The sequence below is a fragment of the Malaya genurostris genome, chromosome 3 (assembly GCF_030247185.1).
Source record: "Malaya genurostris strain Urasoe2022 chromosome 3, Malgen_1.1, whole genome shotgun sequence".
NCBI classification, from domain to species: Eukaryota; Metazoa; Arthropoda; class Insecta; order Diptera; family Culicidae; genus Malaya; species Malaya genurostris.
In genome coordinates, this window is record NC_080572.1 from 274,378,160 (window position 1) to 274,395,934 (window position 17,775).

The 17,775-nt window shown below is 37.8% G+C and overlaps 1 protein-coding gene across 4 annotated transcripts in view; it reads right to left on the bottom strand.

Moving 5' to 3' along the window:
- Positions 1 to 262: 262 nt before the first annotated feature.
- LOC131439395 (uncharacterized) overlaps positions 263 to 17,775 on the bottom strand; it is a 106,568-nt gene continuing 89,055 nt past the window's right edge. For 3 of the 4 annotated variants that reach the window (XM_058610341.1, XM_058610342.1, XM_058610343.1), the window contains exons 4-13: positions 17,674 to 17,771; positions 17,233 to 17,585; positions 16,839 to 17,156; positions 16,446 to 16,739; positions 15,790 to 16,353; positions 9,153 to 9,987; positions 8,898 to 9,085; positions 8,680 to 8,831; positions 8,394 to 8,620; positions 263 to 1,886 (exon numbers count right to left, since the gene is read on the bottom strand). In XM_058610341.1, coding sequence (XP_058466324.1) covers positions 1,475 to 1,886; positions 8,394 to 8,620; positions 8,680 to 8,831; positions 8,898 to 9,085; positions 9,153 to 9,987; positions 15,790 to 16,353; positions 16,446 to 16,739; positions 16,839 to 17,156; positions 17,233 to 17,585; positions 17,674 to 17,771 — 3,441 coding nt within the window. In that variant the 3' untranslated portion in view covers positions 263 to 1,474. The remainder of the gene's footprint in view (positions 1,887 to 8,393; positions 8,621 to 8,679; positions 8,832 to 8,897; positions 9,086 to 9,152; positions 9,988 to 15,789; positions 16,354 to 16,445; positions 16,740 to 16,838; positions 17,157 to 17,232; positions 17,586 to 17,673; positions 17,772 to 17,775) is intronic. The other variant, XR_009231114.1, reaches the window with a different exon arrangement.

The window sequence follows — 17,775 nt, forward strand, 5'->3', positions numbered from 1 at the left end:
ATCATCAAAAGGCGCAGAAAGGTGCAGATGAGACTACTTACATAATAAACTATTTCAAAAGAGCTTTCATACCGTGGTTGAATTACTCGTCTGCGATCGTCTGTAGGCGAGATATGTTTTTTTCAAATATCCTTGCAGATGCAGAACGCTCGTACCAAAATCCGATGCATTTAAGTCGATTACAGTCAGTATATTGCATTAATTTGTTTTCGAAGCCAATAGAAGAAACAGTTTCTCAATGCAGAATTAAAACATCCTCCGGTAACGACTACTTGTTATATTTATTATATTTCTCTACGTACAGAATCCTCATCGGCTAAACAATACCGTTACGTATGTACTCTACCAACCAATCGTCTAGAGGAGATTAAAATATGTAAATAGTATAGTTAAAATAGTACCTTTAGCAGCAGCTGTACAAGAAAGGGTGCTACCCCTTTTGTTGGCATTAAAAGTTAATTGACTTACAAATAAAAACATAAAATCTGGGCAGGTTGGCCTGTACAATTCACGTCAATTCCATTATTTACAATTTTGCCACCCTAATACTAGAAACAAAAAGAAGACTAATTAAAATGTGTTGCTATAACGAAGAAGGGGAGTATTTTCACCAGATGTATTATAACTGTTTGTGTAAACTAAATTGCTTAGCTGTTAGTTTATATCGATCGACAGATTATACTGAATTATGTATAGAAGCAATTTAACAAATGCTCAAAGTAAATGGTGTTAATCCGATACGTGACAAAACTTACGATAAGACTGCGGAAAAAGTGAAGTAGATAATTCTACCTGATTCTGGTTTTCATACTGGTAAGTGTTTATTTAACAACAATATTGAAACGAGACTAAAATTTTTTGTTCAATTTTTTATAGAATAATCATTCTTTTTCTCTATCATTTTAACAGAAAATGAAAGAATAATAGTAGATAAAATTATTACACTATCGTAACAATAGCAGAACAATAATCTTCAACAAAATCCCAAAAGTTTAGGTTTTGGCTTGACTTTGCTTCTGGTTAAAAGATTCTCTACTGATAAAAGATTACATTCAACAATATACTTAATTATACATCTAATCGTCCAAGTGGAATGACTCTGAGCTCCCTGACGTATGAATAGAGCATTGAAATGAAAGCAAAGAATATGGTGAGATATGAAATCGTTGCTTCGAGAGGAGCTGTAAAGTGAACTGAAAAAGATGTGAAATTATACACAATAACTAAAACTGTTGGTAATTGGGTAATTTTAAACTTCGTTGCCGCTAACAATGGCATTGATCGGAGAGTGTTCAGTTTATGAATCTCGTCCGATGTACACACAAAAACAAAGACACTCACTTCTCTCATTCGGTCTAATTTTGCTGGGACGCAGGGAACAGGGCATGCCATGAAAAAATCCAGTGACTTGATCAAACCAAATCACCTGTTGCTTCGATCCGCTGCGTCAGCCATGGCCTCCTTTTCCGTTAATCTATTTCTTATCCTTGTTATAATCAACAAAGACCCTCACCACCTCGCCGGAATACTTCCTCTGCGTGGGAGTAAAATACAAATCCGACGATTCGGGCATGTGGCTGCCGCCATGTTGCGGTGGTGGTTGACTAGCTTGCTGGTAGTGCATTCCGTTACCGTTACCGGTTATCGAGCTGGTAGCGTAGTGGGCACCTGAACTGTTACCGGGGCGTTTCTGCTGGGTGCGCCGATCGTGCGTGTAGTACTCGGAACCGGGTCGCTGCATCTGTCCCTGCTGATGATGAGACTGCTGTTGCTGCTGCTGTTGCTGTTGTTGTTGCTGTTGATGCATCGGCCGAGGTAACGAATAGGCCCGATCGGAATACGATCGGTCACCACCGCGGGGGTCGTGTCCGGAGCGGGAGCCGTTCCTAGATGATAACGATAATAGTTAGTTATTGTTGTTTTTCAAAAGATTGTTCAAATTTCGATGGAAATGAAATTATTGTCTATAAGTATTGAATCTTACGTATTCATTTTATAACAACATACATTTTAAAAGACAGATTGAAACAGTTCATCAAAACATTTTAATATTACAAACAAATCTTACTACACAAAAAAACTGTCATGTAGACCCGTAATGTAAAGAATGGATAGATAAAAATTGACAAAATATTGGGAAAAACTAGTTTAGAGTGCATTGTTTGCATGTGGAAAATTTCGTTACAATCTGTCAAGTGATTATTGAGATGGCTTCCTAGCAAGATTTGTTCTTCAACAACAAAAACTTGAGCGCGGTTGTGGAAAATTCTGGCCAGCCCCAAAGGTGGATCGTGAATCTTGCCTAAAGGTACTTAGTATGGCAGGCTATCTGTGGATGCGGCAAACTCAAACACGTAGACATTTCTAAGGGGTAAATTAGAAATATCTGCTAAACTCTACAGTGGGAGAAGGAGAATGTCTAATTTCGATCGACTTGGTATATGAAGGCTTTTTCACAGAGAACTTTTGATAAAGAACAATTCTAAAAACTGTCAACACGAAAACTGGTCAAATCGGGATCGACTTGATTCCATTTAGATTAAATTCAGGACACACTGGCAGTTTTGAAACGTATATCAAAATAATAACTTTGCATACGCCTTCAATTTGACAAGCCATTAGTTTTACGCGGAGGGAGAGGCTAATTTGGATGTATTTTTTCTCCAGCGATGGATTATTCTAAAAAAACATACACTGAAAATGAAAGAAATTTTACTTCAAAAAGCCGTGAAAGTAAAATTAAAAAACCACAAACATCTCTATATTTTGATGTTTTTGCTTATTGATAAAACCAAACCAATAGACTTTATTTCGACTCGTACCTTTGGCACCGTTCATAAACCACGTAGACCAAAATTTTATAAAGAATTATATATATATATATATATATATATATATATATATATATATATATATATATATATATATATATATATATATATATATATATATATATATATATATATATATATATATATATATATAAATCTTTATTCGATCCAATATAGCACTACTTACAACAATCTCGAAAAGTTTCGATGAAGCGGAAAGATTAGTTATGCTGTAACATTACGACGATCGCCATCTTTAAAAATTGGGCAAATGTATGATTGTTTTCAGATCCGCGGAAATTTTGCTTGTTCAAATGATCGAGTGAAAATAGCACTTAGTGGTCCAGCCAAAGCATTAAGGTGAAATGTAGTGCCAGAACGAATCGTCGCACAAAGCATAACAGATAAAACCGACACATTGAAACCAGGACTATTTTCCGTGATCGAGCGCAGTGGGCTTACCACACGTTTTGAATGCTCGTAAAAAAAGGCTGTTATTGATTTGATTCGTAATGGATTTGAGAATATTTCCTAATACAATCTTTATTGTTATTGATTATTATTAAAGGGAGCGGGTCATATCGCCGAATGCCATTTCGCTGAAAGTCGTTTCGCCGAATAGGTCATTTCGCCGAAAGTCGTTTCGCCGAAAGAGTAATTTCGCCGAAAGGGTCATTTCGCCGAAAGGGTCATTTCGCCGAAAGGGTCATTTCGCCGAAAGGGCCATTTTACCGGAAGGGTCATTTCGCCGAAAGGGTCATATTTCCTTCATGTTATGTCTCCTGTATAACTGATGTGGCGCAGCCACATAACCGAAGCCAAGATGGCTCGGCGGCACGCCAGCTGAGTCGGCCGCCGACCCGCCGTCGGAAGCGGCGGCTTCTTGCATACAAACCTGTAACCGCCTCGTTTGCCCGGTCTACTCAAAGCTAGGTTTCTTTGCTTTAGTTAGGTCCGAACGAGCGGTAGCTAGGTCGGACAGCACATGAACCAAAACGATGTGGCGTAGCCGCATTAGATATTTTTTTCATTTTCACTTAATAAACGGAAAATACCACCTACATTTGCCTGGTAGATACATCTATGCAACTGCTTTGATGCTTACTAGCTAATAGTCAACAAGTTTCTGAGGATCATGAAACAATCTTTATTCAAGAGTACAACAATCAATCATTATTCAAGAAGTACAATGGTAGGTCAACAAAACGGGCGTTAGCGCTATCATCTTTCGTTTGTCGTTTATTTAAATCAATTCTAATTACGATTGCAAGACGATTTCAGGATTCGGCGAAATGACCCTTTCGGCGAAATGGCATTCGGCGAAATGACCCATTCGGCGAAATGGCTTTCGGCTAAACGGATTTCGGCGAAACGAGTTTCGGCGAAATGGCTTTCGGCGAAATGACCCTGATCTGTATTAAACTAGAAATATGAACTATTAGTATTTATAATTAACTAATATGAGATTTTATGTATATGTATTGACTAACATGCTAACATTGTATATACCTGAATTCAGTAGCAAGCTTCAGTAGAACGATTGAAAGCAAGAAAATATACAAGTGTTTTCGGTATCTACCAGTACCAAATAGTAATTCATCGCATGAGACAGCGCAGTCGAGTTTTATTATCGATTGAAAAACTATTGAAATAAGAAATTACTGAACTAGACAACGAAATGTACCAAATAAGTACATTTTTTATAAACGTATATATTCTTGAATTGTGATTTTTATACCAGGTTGTTTCAATGTTGTTAATGAATGGTAATACCTGGTTTGTATTCATTTCATTCAGTAGCCTGTTTAGTATCAATACATTGGGCTAAACATAGTTGGACATTGCTAGCATTATAAATGTCAGTTGATTTATAAAATGAACAATTTCTTATAATACCCATTTTATTGCATTCAACTCATTATTTCAACAAAAAGCCAATGTTCCGAAAATGCGTGTCATCATTTTGATGTGAAACACATCTTTATTTTCTATATAGGGATGCAAATCAGAAACTCAAAGAAAAATACAAGTTATTATTATTAATATTATTTCATTATTTGATTGGAAATATTTCTAAGATTCGATTTAAATGTATCAAGCCACGTATTTTCAATTATAAATGATTGAAATTTTGATTAGTAGTGAGCAGTGTCCTATTTTGTCTGCTAGAAATCTCCGGCATACCGGATTTCCCTGCCATAGTCGACGGTTTTGAAGGAGTAAGCGATATATCAAAGGGAAAGCATCGCTCTGATTGGTCAATCGATGCAAAAGCGAAGCTGTTGGAAGCACGCGAATCTATAAATAGAAGCGAAATTATAGCTGACGTTTCAGTCCTACTCGTAGCATGCTAGAGGTAGGTTGTTGCTAGACAGCAAGACAAAAAGTGCCATAAAACGATTTGAAGCTTTAATTGGTATGCTCTGATCTTGTGTCATGCAAGCTCGGATGAAATTCCATGTTATATCGTTTCGCCTGAGAAATTGACAACTACCCTGGGGTAAATTTTGAGTGCTTAAGATTATTTTTTTTAATTTATATAAGATGAACTAAATTGATAATGAGAAAAAGGTTGTCGCTTCAACCCAAATCGCAGAATGGTAGAGATACTTAACGCTATAAAAATAACTGCTTGCATACAAAACTTGAACACAAGCTTGGGGAAGAGAAGCTCGAAATCCGTATTGCAAGTATGTACAAAAATATAATTGCATACATTTGGGATATTGATGTAATTTCGACGGTCTTGCAGGTTGGGTCTAAATGATAAAAAAATAATAATTTTCTCGATTTTTTCAGAACTATCATTCAACAAAATAAATATTATTAAGAAATAAGTCGGTGAAGAGGTATTTTTGAGGACGCTTCTTAAAAATCATGATTTACGGTGTCCACTGTATTTCAGCGCAGACAAATCAAAGCAGCATAGATAGAGTAGAAGTTTTTCCCGACCCAACTTTTCTGTTTGATTGTTTTTAATTTTGTGAATTTTTGGTGGTTGTTCAAAGTCAAAACTACGATTTTTCACAAAAAAAATCCGCCATTTTGTAGCCGTAAACAAAGTATCAAACAACGAAAAAGAAAACGTTGGGGTCTGGTTTTTTTCTATGTAGAAAGGTGTGCAAAATTTGAAAAAAATGGTGCAGTAGTTTTTGAATGACGATGGACACGGACTTTCAAAACCTGCTTTCGAGGAAAACGCATTTAAAGTTTTTTGTCTATCAAATCGAAGGAAACAATTCATTACTCTAGGGCGCCCGAAGGCTCCAACATTTTTTCAAAATATCATATTTTTTATATCAAAATTTGTTATAATGAAACATTTTAAGAATGTTTTGTTAAGTTTTTAGGTCAATCGAAGCAGAAATCTTGGGTCTGTGTGCCGAGCTCTTATTCTTCGCAGTATGAGGTAAGCAAAGATAAAGGCCCATAACTTGCTGAGTTTTGTTCCGATAGACTTGAAAATTTCACTAAATATTCTTGAAATGTTTTACTATAAGAAAATACAAACAAAAAAATAATTGATTTTTCAAAAGTGTTAGATTCTACCCGCCCCTTAAATTCATCCTCGTGAAACGTAATAAAAAACTAAAAACACTCAAGTTCTCGCAATTGAATTTATCACAACTAAGTATTCTTAAAATTTTGCAATTTTGCTTTGCCAAGCCGTAATTGGGTTTTGAAATGAATAAACGGTTACTGTTCCGTTCCACGGTGATGGTTTTAGAACTGGAAAGTAGTGTCTTTAGAAGAATTTCTTTAGCCAGAACAATAAAAAATTTGAACATTAACTGTTGAAAAGTTTATGTAAAACGAAATTTTACATAAACTCTTTCACATTTTTTATCGCTTGCGTCGCTGCTGTTTCGTATTGAGGTGATGTGAGAAATGCACGGTGGGCACGGTGGCATTATATCGTGAGCAAAAATTACATATCAAATTATGACACGAATTTATGCAGCATTGGGATTTGTGTTAAAAAAAATTAGTTAAATACAATAAAATGGGTATTGTAAGAAATCGCTTCTTTTTTCTAAGTAACTGTCGTTTATAATGCTGGTAATGTTCAAATCTGTTAAGTTAAATGTATTAATGTTGCTTAAGCAATAATGCATGGCTGTGTAATATCATATATTCGGTATTACTTCAGATTGTAGCAATTCATTATATTAAAACTAAAAATTTAACCTTGACAGGCTGCTGAATGAAATGAATACAAGCCAAATATTATCGTTCATGTAGAATTTAAGTGTTCCATAATCTTTATATAACTTGGTGCCAGAACCAGAATTCAAAAATATATACGTTCATGGAAAATGTATCATTAAACTGAATAGAATTTATTGGGCACAATCTCCATATAATTGTACTAGATAATAAAAAACTCGAATAAACATCATCAATCAAAACAAAGTCTTTGTATTACATTTATTGTTGAATCTGACCATTTGTTTCAACGGACTTCGCAGCCGATTCATAGCATAGCTTCGATTACATAGCTCACTATTCACGTACAATAACGATTGAATGAGGATTCAAAAATCCATTATGAATCAATGAGTCTTTTTTACAAGTCAACGTCACGAATGGTAAGCCCACTGCGCTCAATCACTGAAAATATCTGATTTCTATGTGTCAGTTTTTTTGTTATGATTTGTGCGACGATTCGATCAACTCAAGCGGTTAAAATTTTGCGCGCCTTTTTTGGGTCTACGTTTCACCTTAATACAGCGATGTAAAATAACAGCGGGTAAACCATCGGGCCTAGAAAAAAATGAACTTTTCAGTTTTCTAGTATTGATAAGACTATTTGTGATCAAGCATTTAAAGTTTTGCAGCCTGTAAAATCTTAATTTTACATAAAAATTAAAAACATAATTAGAGATGCGGATCAAAAGCAATTTTTGTTTTCCGATTAGTTTTATAATTCTCAAAAAAATAACTTTTTTTTTTTCAGTGTATATTCTTCCAGGGTGCCCCTTCACTTTCCCGCAACTTCTTTGTACCATTTTTTACTTTTTCACTTGCATTTAAAGTAGCAATCATTCGCTTGTGTTAGAGTTCGCAAAATATATACACTTTTTACAGCATTTTTGGAGAACTACGAAAAAACCAGAGAATTATCGTTCTTTAACAAATATTTTTCCAGAAGAACTTGTTCTTTTGAACCGTTCGCGAGCGGATCACTCGTCTTTAATTTGAAGCTACCCGATCATCAAGACCTAACAAGTTAATAACAAAAACTTGTTTTCGTATCAAGTGCTGATATGTCTGGTCTCGTTAGTAGATAAAATATCGAAATTTTCTAACAAGTATCAAAAAGAGAAATAGTTTAGATACGACCTGTTGATCGGATAGTGCTCGAAAAATTCAATCCGTCCTTCCTAAACACCAGTCTTTAGAGGAATTTGCCTTTTTTCATTCGAGCAAAACAAATGGTTTGCCTTACTGTTGACGTGTGTAAAGTTTCATCCAATTCGGAATATGTTGGAAGTCTTGGAGTCCTACTACCAATTTCTGGAATTGCTCAAAATACAAAAAAAATGAAATAATTTCACCAACCTGTGGTCACCATTCCGGTGCATTCCATCGGTACGATCGATTTCGTAGTACTGCGACTTATTCGGCGAGTGCGACATCTGCAGTGTCGTCTGCTGACTATTGCCGTTGCTATAGCCACGATCGGAACGATGTTTGCCGTGACTCTTCGTGTCAGCTTCGAAATTATCGAACGCATAGTTCGTATTGGATGAGTAGTCCTTCCAGGCCGAATTCGGAATCAACTGATCCTGCAAGTACATTCAGCGTTGTCGGTATAAAATGGATTTGTTTTCGATTTTAATTTTACCCTCATCTGTTTCGTCTTGCGAGTTTTGTAGATGGTGCAGCTGGCTTGGACAATTGCGATGAAAACCAGAGCGGCAATACATCCCAGAATTGTATAAAGTCTCGTTCCCGCTCGTTCGAAGAACGATGGCTCATTGTTGATTGGTTGTTTGTCTGGATGAAAAAAATATATTCAAAATAAAGCTTCGCATTATGCTACGAATTCGATTAAAACCCTACATTCCAGTGTCATAAACTCTAGGAACTCCGGATCGACCGATAGTGCTCCGACCTTGCCGGAGGACAAATTGTTCTGGATCAAATGTTGAATGGTCTGCTCCAGTTTGGCCGGATCATCCACCAGATTACTCTCGATGCCGTCCTTGTTCAAGAGGATGTTCATGTTGACTAAAACGCCAGCTTGATCCCTTAAATTACATTTATCATCATTAGGATACGATTCTATGGTTACAAAATACGAATAAAAATACATACATCTCAAAATTCACCACATCAGTTTTGTAGAATCCACCGACACCCTTCAACATTCCGTTGAAATTATCCGTAATCGATTTAGCCAAATCGTTGTACTCCGCCGTACCCGTCTCCGGGATTTTGAACGCCGATGCCAAGTTGGTCAAACGGATGGATGCTGCATAGGCTAGTCGTTCCGGAGCCGGCGTGGAAGCTTCGTTGAACAGATTTTCGAACAGTTGTGGACATGATTTGACACAAACCCGGGAGTCCGTCACTACCGGTGTGGAGTCATGCTTTCGAATCTTCTTGTTCACCGGATTGAAGATGCCACCGTTCAGCGGGAACATCAGATACAGACAGTGATCTTCGGTGAAGGCCAGATCACTTTCATCGCTGGTATCGCGCTTCCTGCTGAAATCCAAAATCGTCAACCCGTTGGCGATCTTTCCCGACGCGTTGTACAGATCCTGTCGGTCGTCCAGCTTCGGTGCCGAATAACCATTGATCCAGGTGTCCATCAGGAACGGCCGGCCGTTTTTATCGACCCATCCGATAATGGCATCCGTTTGGGACATTTTCTGATTGTCGCTGAAGCCAATTCCCGTCCATGTTTGGGTGTTGTTGGTTTCGATGTGGAACGTGACGGCGTCTCCCTTGCCAACCACCTGCCAGCTGGCATAATATTCACAGTTGAACTTGGCCGGTTCGCAATCCCGTGGGAACTTCCAGAATCCGTGACATTCGTTGTCCAGTTCGTGACTCTTTGGGCCGCTTGGCACGGCAGCTGCTACATCAGTAATGCCGCCGGTTGCCGTTCCTTCGGCCGCTACAATCGGTTCGAGTCGCTTCTCCTCTGAAAATGTGATAGAGAAATGTAGGCGGGTAAGAAAACTGCATGCTATAAGAAGGTTGAAGGTTATTCACTGACGAAGAAAACTTGATCATTTGAACACGAGCGTGGCATGTTTTGGATGATAAAACTAGCCTATCAGTCGGGTAGAATTATTATTAAAAATGAATTATCAAGAATAGATCATAAACCACCTGAACAAAAATTTGGCACTTTTGAGAACCCACCATCTCTTCCCTGAACATCTCAAAAAACTTTCGGAAAAATCGAGGCCCGGAGGTGTCATACACCATTCGACTCAGTTCGCCGAATAGGCAAAATGTCTGTGTGTGTATGTAACAAAAATATGCACTCGATTTTCTCGGAGATGGCTAGACCGATTTAAACAAACTTGGATTCAAATGAAAGGTCTCTTAGTTCCATTGACTTTCATCTATTGAATCTCATCCGGATTGAGCATCCGGTTCAGGAGTAACAGGGTCAAATGCGCAAAAAAAGAAATGCAGTGCACTCGATGTTCACTGAGCGATTTTCTTCAACTTAAAATCAAATGAGAGGCTGATGATGATGATGATGATGATTGAATAGATTTTCACTGGCTTAAATTCAAATGTAGTACACTGTAGTCTTTTTTAACGCGGTTTTTACGCGACTTTTTCACGCGGATTTCCGAAGATAGGCGGTTTTTTTACGCGGTTTTCTTAGAAATGCATGAAACTTTGAGATCTGGTGTTATCCCGATATTTTTTTAAGTCAACTCTTCGACACTTGAACATATTGGATTTAAAAAAATATGTTTCCAAAGTCATAAAGTCGATTTTCACAAAAAATATATATTTCTTTCAGATTCTACCACATCAAAAAAATATTCTTCCATTTTGCGGTTCTTTTCTACGCGGATATCCAAAGTTACACGGTTCGTATCCCCCGTGTAAAAAGAGACCTCAGTTTATATGAATGTAGCAGTATTGTGCAACAGAAATCTTCAAAATTCTTTTCTAAACTTGTCGTATTTCGAGGAATTTCAGCTGTAATATATAGGAGATAATGAATAATTTGGGAAAGGCTTCATTACACCACTAAATGGAATAAAACAGGTTTTTAATTTATAAAAACTATGATTCAAATGAAAGGCCCTACGGTCTCATAAATTGCTGTTGAATTTCATTTGGATCCATTTTACCATTTTGAAATTACAGGGTGCAGTGTATTTAAAATCCCATACTATCATTTGAAACGACGCACAATGCACAGTGGGGAAAAATGGACCAAAAACGCGACAATTTTTTGGAGGCATGATACAGCTGACCACAAAGCACTTTTTTTGTGTAAAATGGTCAGTAAAATCGATTCCATGTATTTAGAAGGACCGCACGAAACGCTATCATGTTCATTTTACCCCAAAATCCCTTTTTATACTGCATTGTATTCAAGCTTAACTATATAACATAAAACCGAAGAACTTGCAGAAGAGCGAATAGAGTGTTTACGATGTAAAAAAGTCTAACAAATCGATTGCATATAGTTTTATTGACAACAGAAAACTCACTGTACCGTTTTACCCCATTTTTTTCTAGTTATAATACTCAGTTGAAATATGATCTACAATTCAAAAGCAGATCCAATACAATCTATCAATATTGGTTCATACTACGTGCAAAACATTTGTGATCCAATTAAACACATTGTGAATGACAGTACTAGCCTGTTTACTCCGTTTTACCCCAATTTATATCATAAGTCGTATTTCTGGTTAAACTTTCTTTCGCATACCGAAAGCAAGATGATTGCGGTTGATGAAAATCGATTCATATTACGAACTATTTTCCAAATGTGGAGCAAAATCTTAAGACTCAGTTAAAAGATTAATTGGGGTAAAACGGTATAACAAGATTCGTGCGGCCATCGAATTCATTTGTAATCCTATTTTTAGAGCCTTTTGCGTAATATCAATCGATTTTCATCAACCGCAATCAGCCTGCTTAAGGTATGCAGAAGCCCAGAAGTTTAACCAGAAAAACGACTTATGAAATAAATTGGGGTAAAACGGGTTAAACAGGCTAGTACTGTCTTTCCTATTGTGTTTAATTGGATCACAGATGTTTTGCACGTAATATGAAAAAATATTGGCAGGTCATATTGAATCTGCTTCGGGATTGTAAATCTGAATTCAACATAAAATTATATTTGTGGGAAAATTGGGGTAAAACGATGTAGCACGACGTATGCGATCATGAAGACTATCTGTTAATTATTATTTGAGTTTATATGCGAAACTTAGAACTGTCTTGTTTAACCAATATTGGTTCAAACACCGATCAGTAGAACTTTTTTTTCTGTAAATCCATGGAAGAAGATGACTGGGGGTAAAACAGAATATAGTTATTTGTGGTCAATCTTATTAGAAACAATCCATTTATATAACTTATGAACATACCAGGAATACCTTCCGATTGGTCGAATTGAATTTTTTCCTGAGTTTCACAGTTAGTTTTCGAAGTAAAGTCAGAAAAAAGAGGAATTGGAGCAATTTTGCGAATCTTCTAACTATCATAAATCGATTCTACGGAAAAATTTGCATAAGAAATACTAACTTTGAAAATATTTGCTTAGGTTCTTATAAAATTATTGAGCAAAGTCGCGTTTTTGATCGTTTTTTCTCCACTGTGCAATGGTTTAAAACTGGGAAAAAAACGGTCAAAAGTCTGTACTGAGTTTCAATGATTTTTAAGAGCGAACGTGTCTTCGAAGAAGTTTTACAATATTATATTACGCTTCTTTTGAAAGTGGCACCTTAATTTTTGTTAAGGGGGTAGTAACAATTTCGAAAAAAAAAAATTTTTTTTTATCCAAAATTTTTTTTCTATCTCATCTTGAAGAAAAAAACATTTGAAGTATTTTTGCTGAAGATATAAATAATGTAAAAAAATTATTTTTCGAGGTATATTCACTTTATTTTAAAAACAGTTTTCTAGGATTTATCTACGTAGAATTTACCTATATTACCTAAGTATCTACTACAAAGTGCGCGTAAACACGCATAAACAAGCTCATGCTTGCACGCGCAATTTAAGCAAATTGGTGTGATTTTTATTTTGTTTACTTTTTTCGATTAACAATATTAGAAAAAAATCTTAGTGGAACGCGATGCAATTTTTTTAGGCCTTTTCAAAGTTAATTTTAAATATTGAAAATCCGACAAATTATCAAAAGTTCAACACATGTTTAAAAAAATAGAAAAATGTTTTCAAAACAAAGTATGAAAAAGTATTGTCAAAGTACAAACGAAGAGCTTTCATTTTTAAACGTGTAAATAAATTGAGTTATCGCGGAGCAACACGTTTTTTAAGACGATATGTTGATCGTGCGACGCTCACTTAGAGATGTGCGAAGCAGCTCATACCGGTGAGCAGCTCCGAACCGATCAGCTCACTAAAGGGAATCGATTCAATGTATCAGCTCATCAGCTCATTTAGATTGAGCTGAAGGTTTGTTTCGAGCGTCGTTTTCTTATGCGCCGTTTTTCTTACTCCGTTTTTCTTTCGTATGCATGAACGAAATCATTGATGCACAAAGAACAATGCTATCCGAACTAACTTGTCTGCGAATTATTATTATGTCACATTTGAGAATATCTACAAAAGTGGCATCCCTGAATGTACCTTAGCCTACTGAGTGAGAGGTAAGATTTCTTATTGACAATGGCTCATTCAATCTGTTAAAGAAGGATAGATACACATTTGGAAGAACGAACAAAAGCTCATGCACACATTTCTTTTCATTTATAACTCGCTCTTCAAGAGCCGAAGATCCATTCAGCTCGTAGCTTGTTTCCACCTTACCAACAGGGATGCCAGGTCATTTTTTCAAAAATCTGTGATCAAGTCAAAAACCTATCTGTGCTAAATCTGTGCACGTTTCCCCGTTTCCATAATAGCTGATCGGAATCATTATGGTAAGCAATAAAAACAGTCTCACTATTTCCTACCGCTCTGTAATTTTTGGTGGTAAACTGTGATCAATTTTAAAAATCTTTAATTAAAATTTTTTAATTTAAATTTTTTAAAGTTCCATCGAGATCCACTTAGATTTTTTTATAGTATTGAGCATATCTTTTCCTATAAATTTTGTAAAAATCAGCTGCATAAAGTTGCATATTTCGCTTCGGTGTAAGGTTTTACCATAGGTAAAAAAGGTAAAATTTCGTATAACTTTGTCAGGAAAGAATAAACGTATGCACTACCTTCAACAAAAATATGGGATCTTTTATTTTCTTTTAATTCCAAACAAAGTATGCATAAAAAAATAACTCGAAACAAGTTATGAATAAAAAAGCTGATTTTAAGGGGGTTGCCTTAAACACGCTTAGTATATCCGAAACGGTGCGACCTAGACTTTTGGTATATTTGGCAAAGTAAATTTTTTTCAATAGTTCTAAAACTTTGTAAAAGAAAAAAATTTCTATCTCTTCAGAAAAAAAATTATGGTTATATTATTTTGTCAAAGTAGGCTATGAACAATTAGGAATAGAATCAAATTACGCGGTATATATTTGTAAATAATTTCTTACAAGCAACTATATGTATTAAAAGAACGGTTTGGCAGCTACTGATTTTTGTCTACGTTTTTATCGGTTCGAACCACTGTGCGACGACTGAAACGCCACTCTCGGTAGGAAAATTTTTCGAAGCAATCCGAGGATTGCAAAAAACGAATCCCAGAAAGATTACGGCAAGAATGCATTATGGTCTCGCCTCGATCAACCAAAACGATAGAGCAGATGAAAGCAAGAATTATTATTTGAAAGTATTATGAAAATGTATATCGATCAGCTAATAAAAGTAATTTTCACTGACTTAAAATAGACGAAAATGACGAGAAATTACTGTCACTCTCAGCTTCGCTTGCAAACTATGAGAACGAAATCCATGTCCAGTCAATGACATAAGCGGGAGAGAGTAGTTTCAAATTGTGTTTTTTTCTTTCATTTGCCCTTCCAGTCATTTGCAGTTTTCAGTGAAAATCCCATAATATGCATTGTCGATATTCAACCGATGCTATGAGAATCGAAAATGACAGAAAAAGGTTTCACAATGACTTTTACCTGTTGGTGCTCGAATTTGTAGTAGTTTTGGTTTCCAAAGAGGTTCTGGGATGAATTTATTTCGATTTGTCATATTTTAATCACTCTTTATAGCCAAGCGTCACCGATTTTCAATACATCGATGAAAGATTGAGAATTGAAATTCTGCTAATGCTCCCCGCAGACGTTAGTTTGCTTTCGTCTTGTCATAGAGGGAAGAGTGACGTTGGCAATTATTCTCTCTCATTCTTTTTAATGAGAAACGAAAATGCTTCGTCTCTCTTCGTTTGTTCTGGTGTCGGTCATTTACGAATGAGACAGTAAAGTATTGAAAATGAGGCTGTTGGATTGGATTCTTTCATTGAGAATGCGTGACAATGTTGAGCTCTGATATCGTTTATGCATAGCGTAGAAGGTTCAAATGTTCATTCCTGCATTTGACCACAGATTTATAAAATCTATGGATCAATCCTGCCCCATGCTTCCCTAGCCGGATTCGGAAGTAGTGGTCAGAAACTTCTTTTCAAGATTCAATGGAATCTTCTTTAGTAATAATTAGGAAAATATAAGTAAAATGAGAAAGGCCTAATTACACGCTAAGTGAATGAAAACATGTTTCCCTAAATAATATATTTTTTGAAAAATAAAGTGCGATCCTCGATTGATTAAGATTACAAAACAGAGTTCTAATTCAGTTGCGTAAATACCAAAAGGATACTCACCCAAAAAGTTAATCTGCGAAACGCCTCGCTGCATCCGGTGACCGTGGTACTTCAGCTCATCGCGCATGTAGAAATCCGGTACGCTGGACGGTTCCTTTTCCAGACCGGACGGAGGCGAATGCACGTAGGCACCGGGTTCCTGGCCCTTGGCCCAGATGACATGCATCAGATCGTCAACGAACGAATGGTCCGTTGGTTCGTTGGCTGCCAGCTTACGCCGGAACACGATGGTCGTAACGCCGTCCACCTCGAACCCACCGGTTGCCGTCAGATCCGACTTGCCACCCCAGAACGTGTCCAGCCGTGGTGTGGAACGATCTCGCGTGTAGTAATCCCACACACGATGGTTCTCTCCACGTGCCGTTCCGATCACGATATCGGTGCAGTCCATCGGGTTGAAATCGTGCCGAGGGGTCCAGAGATTTACTTTCTTCTGAGCAGCCGGTTTGGGTTTAGCCGTTGTTTCGGCTTTTGGTTCAGGCTCTGACGCTGGTTCGGATTTTGGTTCGGGTTCGGCTTTCGGTGATGATTCGGGCTCCGGTTCGCTACTCGGCGGGTGCGAATCTAAACAATGGAAACGGGGATTATCGTTTATTGCAAAACACTTCATTCGTTATCGCTAAACAATCGTAAATGGTATGTTTGTTAGAGCTTACCTCCTCCGGTGGCACGCTTACTCTTCTTTGATTTTGGTTCGGCTTTCGGTTCGGCACCGGGTTCCGCTTCAACTTCTGCCGCTGGCTCCGGTTCCGAGGTACTCTCCGGTTCCGGTTCAGAAGCAACTTCCGGTTCAGGTTCGGCAAGAGCCGGTTCTGGTTCAGAGTTTGGTTCTGGCTCAGATTTCGGTTCTGGTTCTGGTTCTGATTTCGGCTCCGGTTCAGCCGAACCTTCAAGTGCCGGTTCGGGGTGTGAAGCCGGTTCAGAAGTTGGTTCTGCAGTTCCTTCCGGTTCTGTAATCAGATATGTACAACAAAATGAAACACACGCACACTCACACATAAAGAAAACGGTCAATCTATCCAGTAACCAACCACGCGTTTGTAACTTACCTGGTTCACTTCCTGGTTCCGGTTCCGAACCAGGCTCTGGCTCAGCGTTCGGTTCCGCCCCCGGTTCCGGTTCGGCACCGGGTTCAGGTTCCGCTGAACCGGCTTCAGCCGCCACTCCAATCAGGGGGAAGTTTTTACATTCGGCCGTCAGTCGCCGTGGTCGCCATCCCAAACCAACCCAGGAGGTACCATTCACCCTCAAGACTACCTCGATTTCACTCTGCTCCTTGAGGACACGCCAGTGCACGTTCAAGTCGGGTGACAAATTTTTCTGTTTGTACAGTGAGTAGTCGATATCAGTTGATTTGATAGGAGATTCTGCAAACAGTGAAAAAAAAAACGGATAGTGGTTTGGTACAATCAATCAATAGCTAAATCAATATTTGCTTCGTACTTTTGCTACAGCCCGGTCCGAACCAGCCCAGTCGACAGTAGCACTGTTTGCGTGGTAACGAAGTTCCACCCAAATCCACACAGGTTCCCTGCAAACCGCAATCCTGATTGGTGACACATTCGTCCCAGTACTCGCATCGATTGCCGTAGAATTTTTTCTCGCACTTGCAACGTGCAATGAACTTGCCATGGCCAGAGCAGGACTCTCGGTATTCCTTGCGCTGAACGATGTCCACATCCGCACAGGACCAGAACAGATAGTTGCTGCCCCACTCGTCAGCCTGCCGGGTCAACCGTATCGTACAGTCCGGACAGGTGAAGTCGCGTGGAAGCGTCACCTGAAACTGCTGTGCTCTGGAATATGGAATATCATTTTTGTAGGATTATTCGGACTGTAGGATTCCCCGAAACCGATGCTCGACACTTATGATAGTTTACTTACGTTGCATCATCTCGCAAAAATTTCCTTCCCTTAGCGCTACGTGTCAAATTCAAAATTGGCCGCTCCTTCTGGTCAAGCACTTCGAGCCGGAAGCCACCCTAC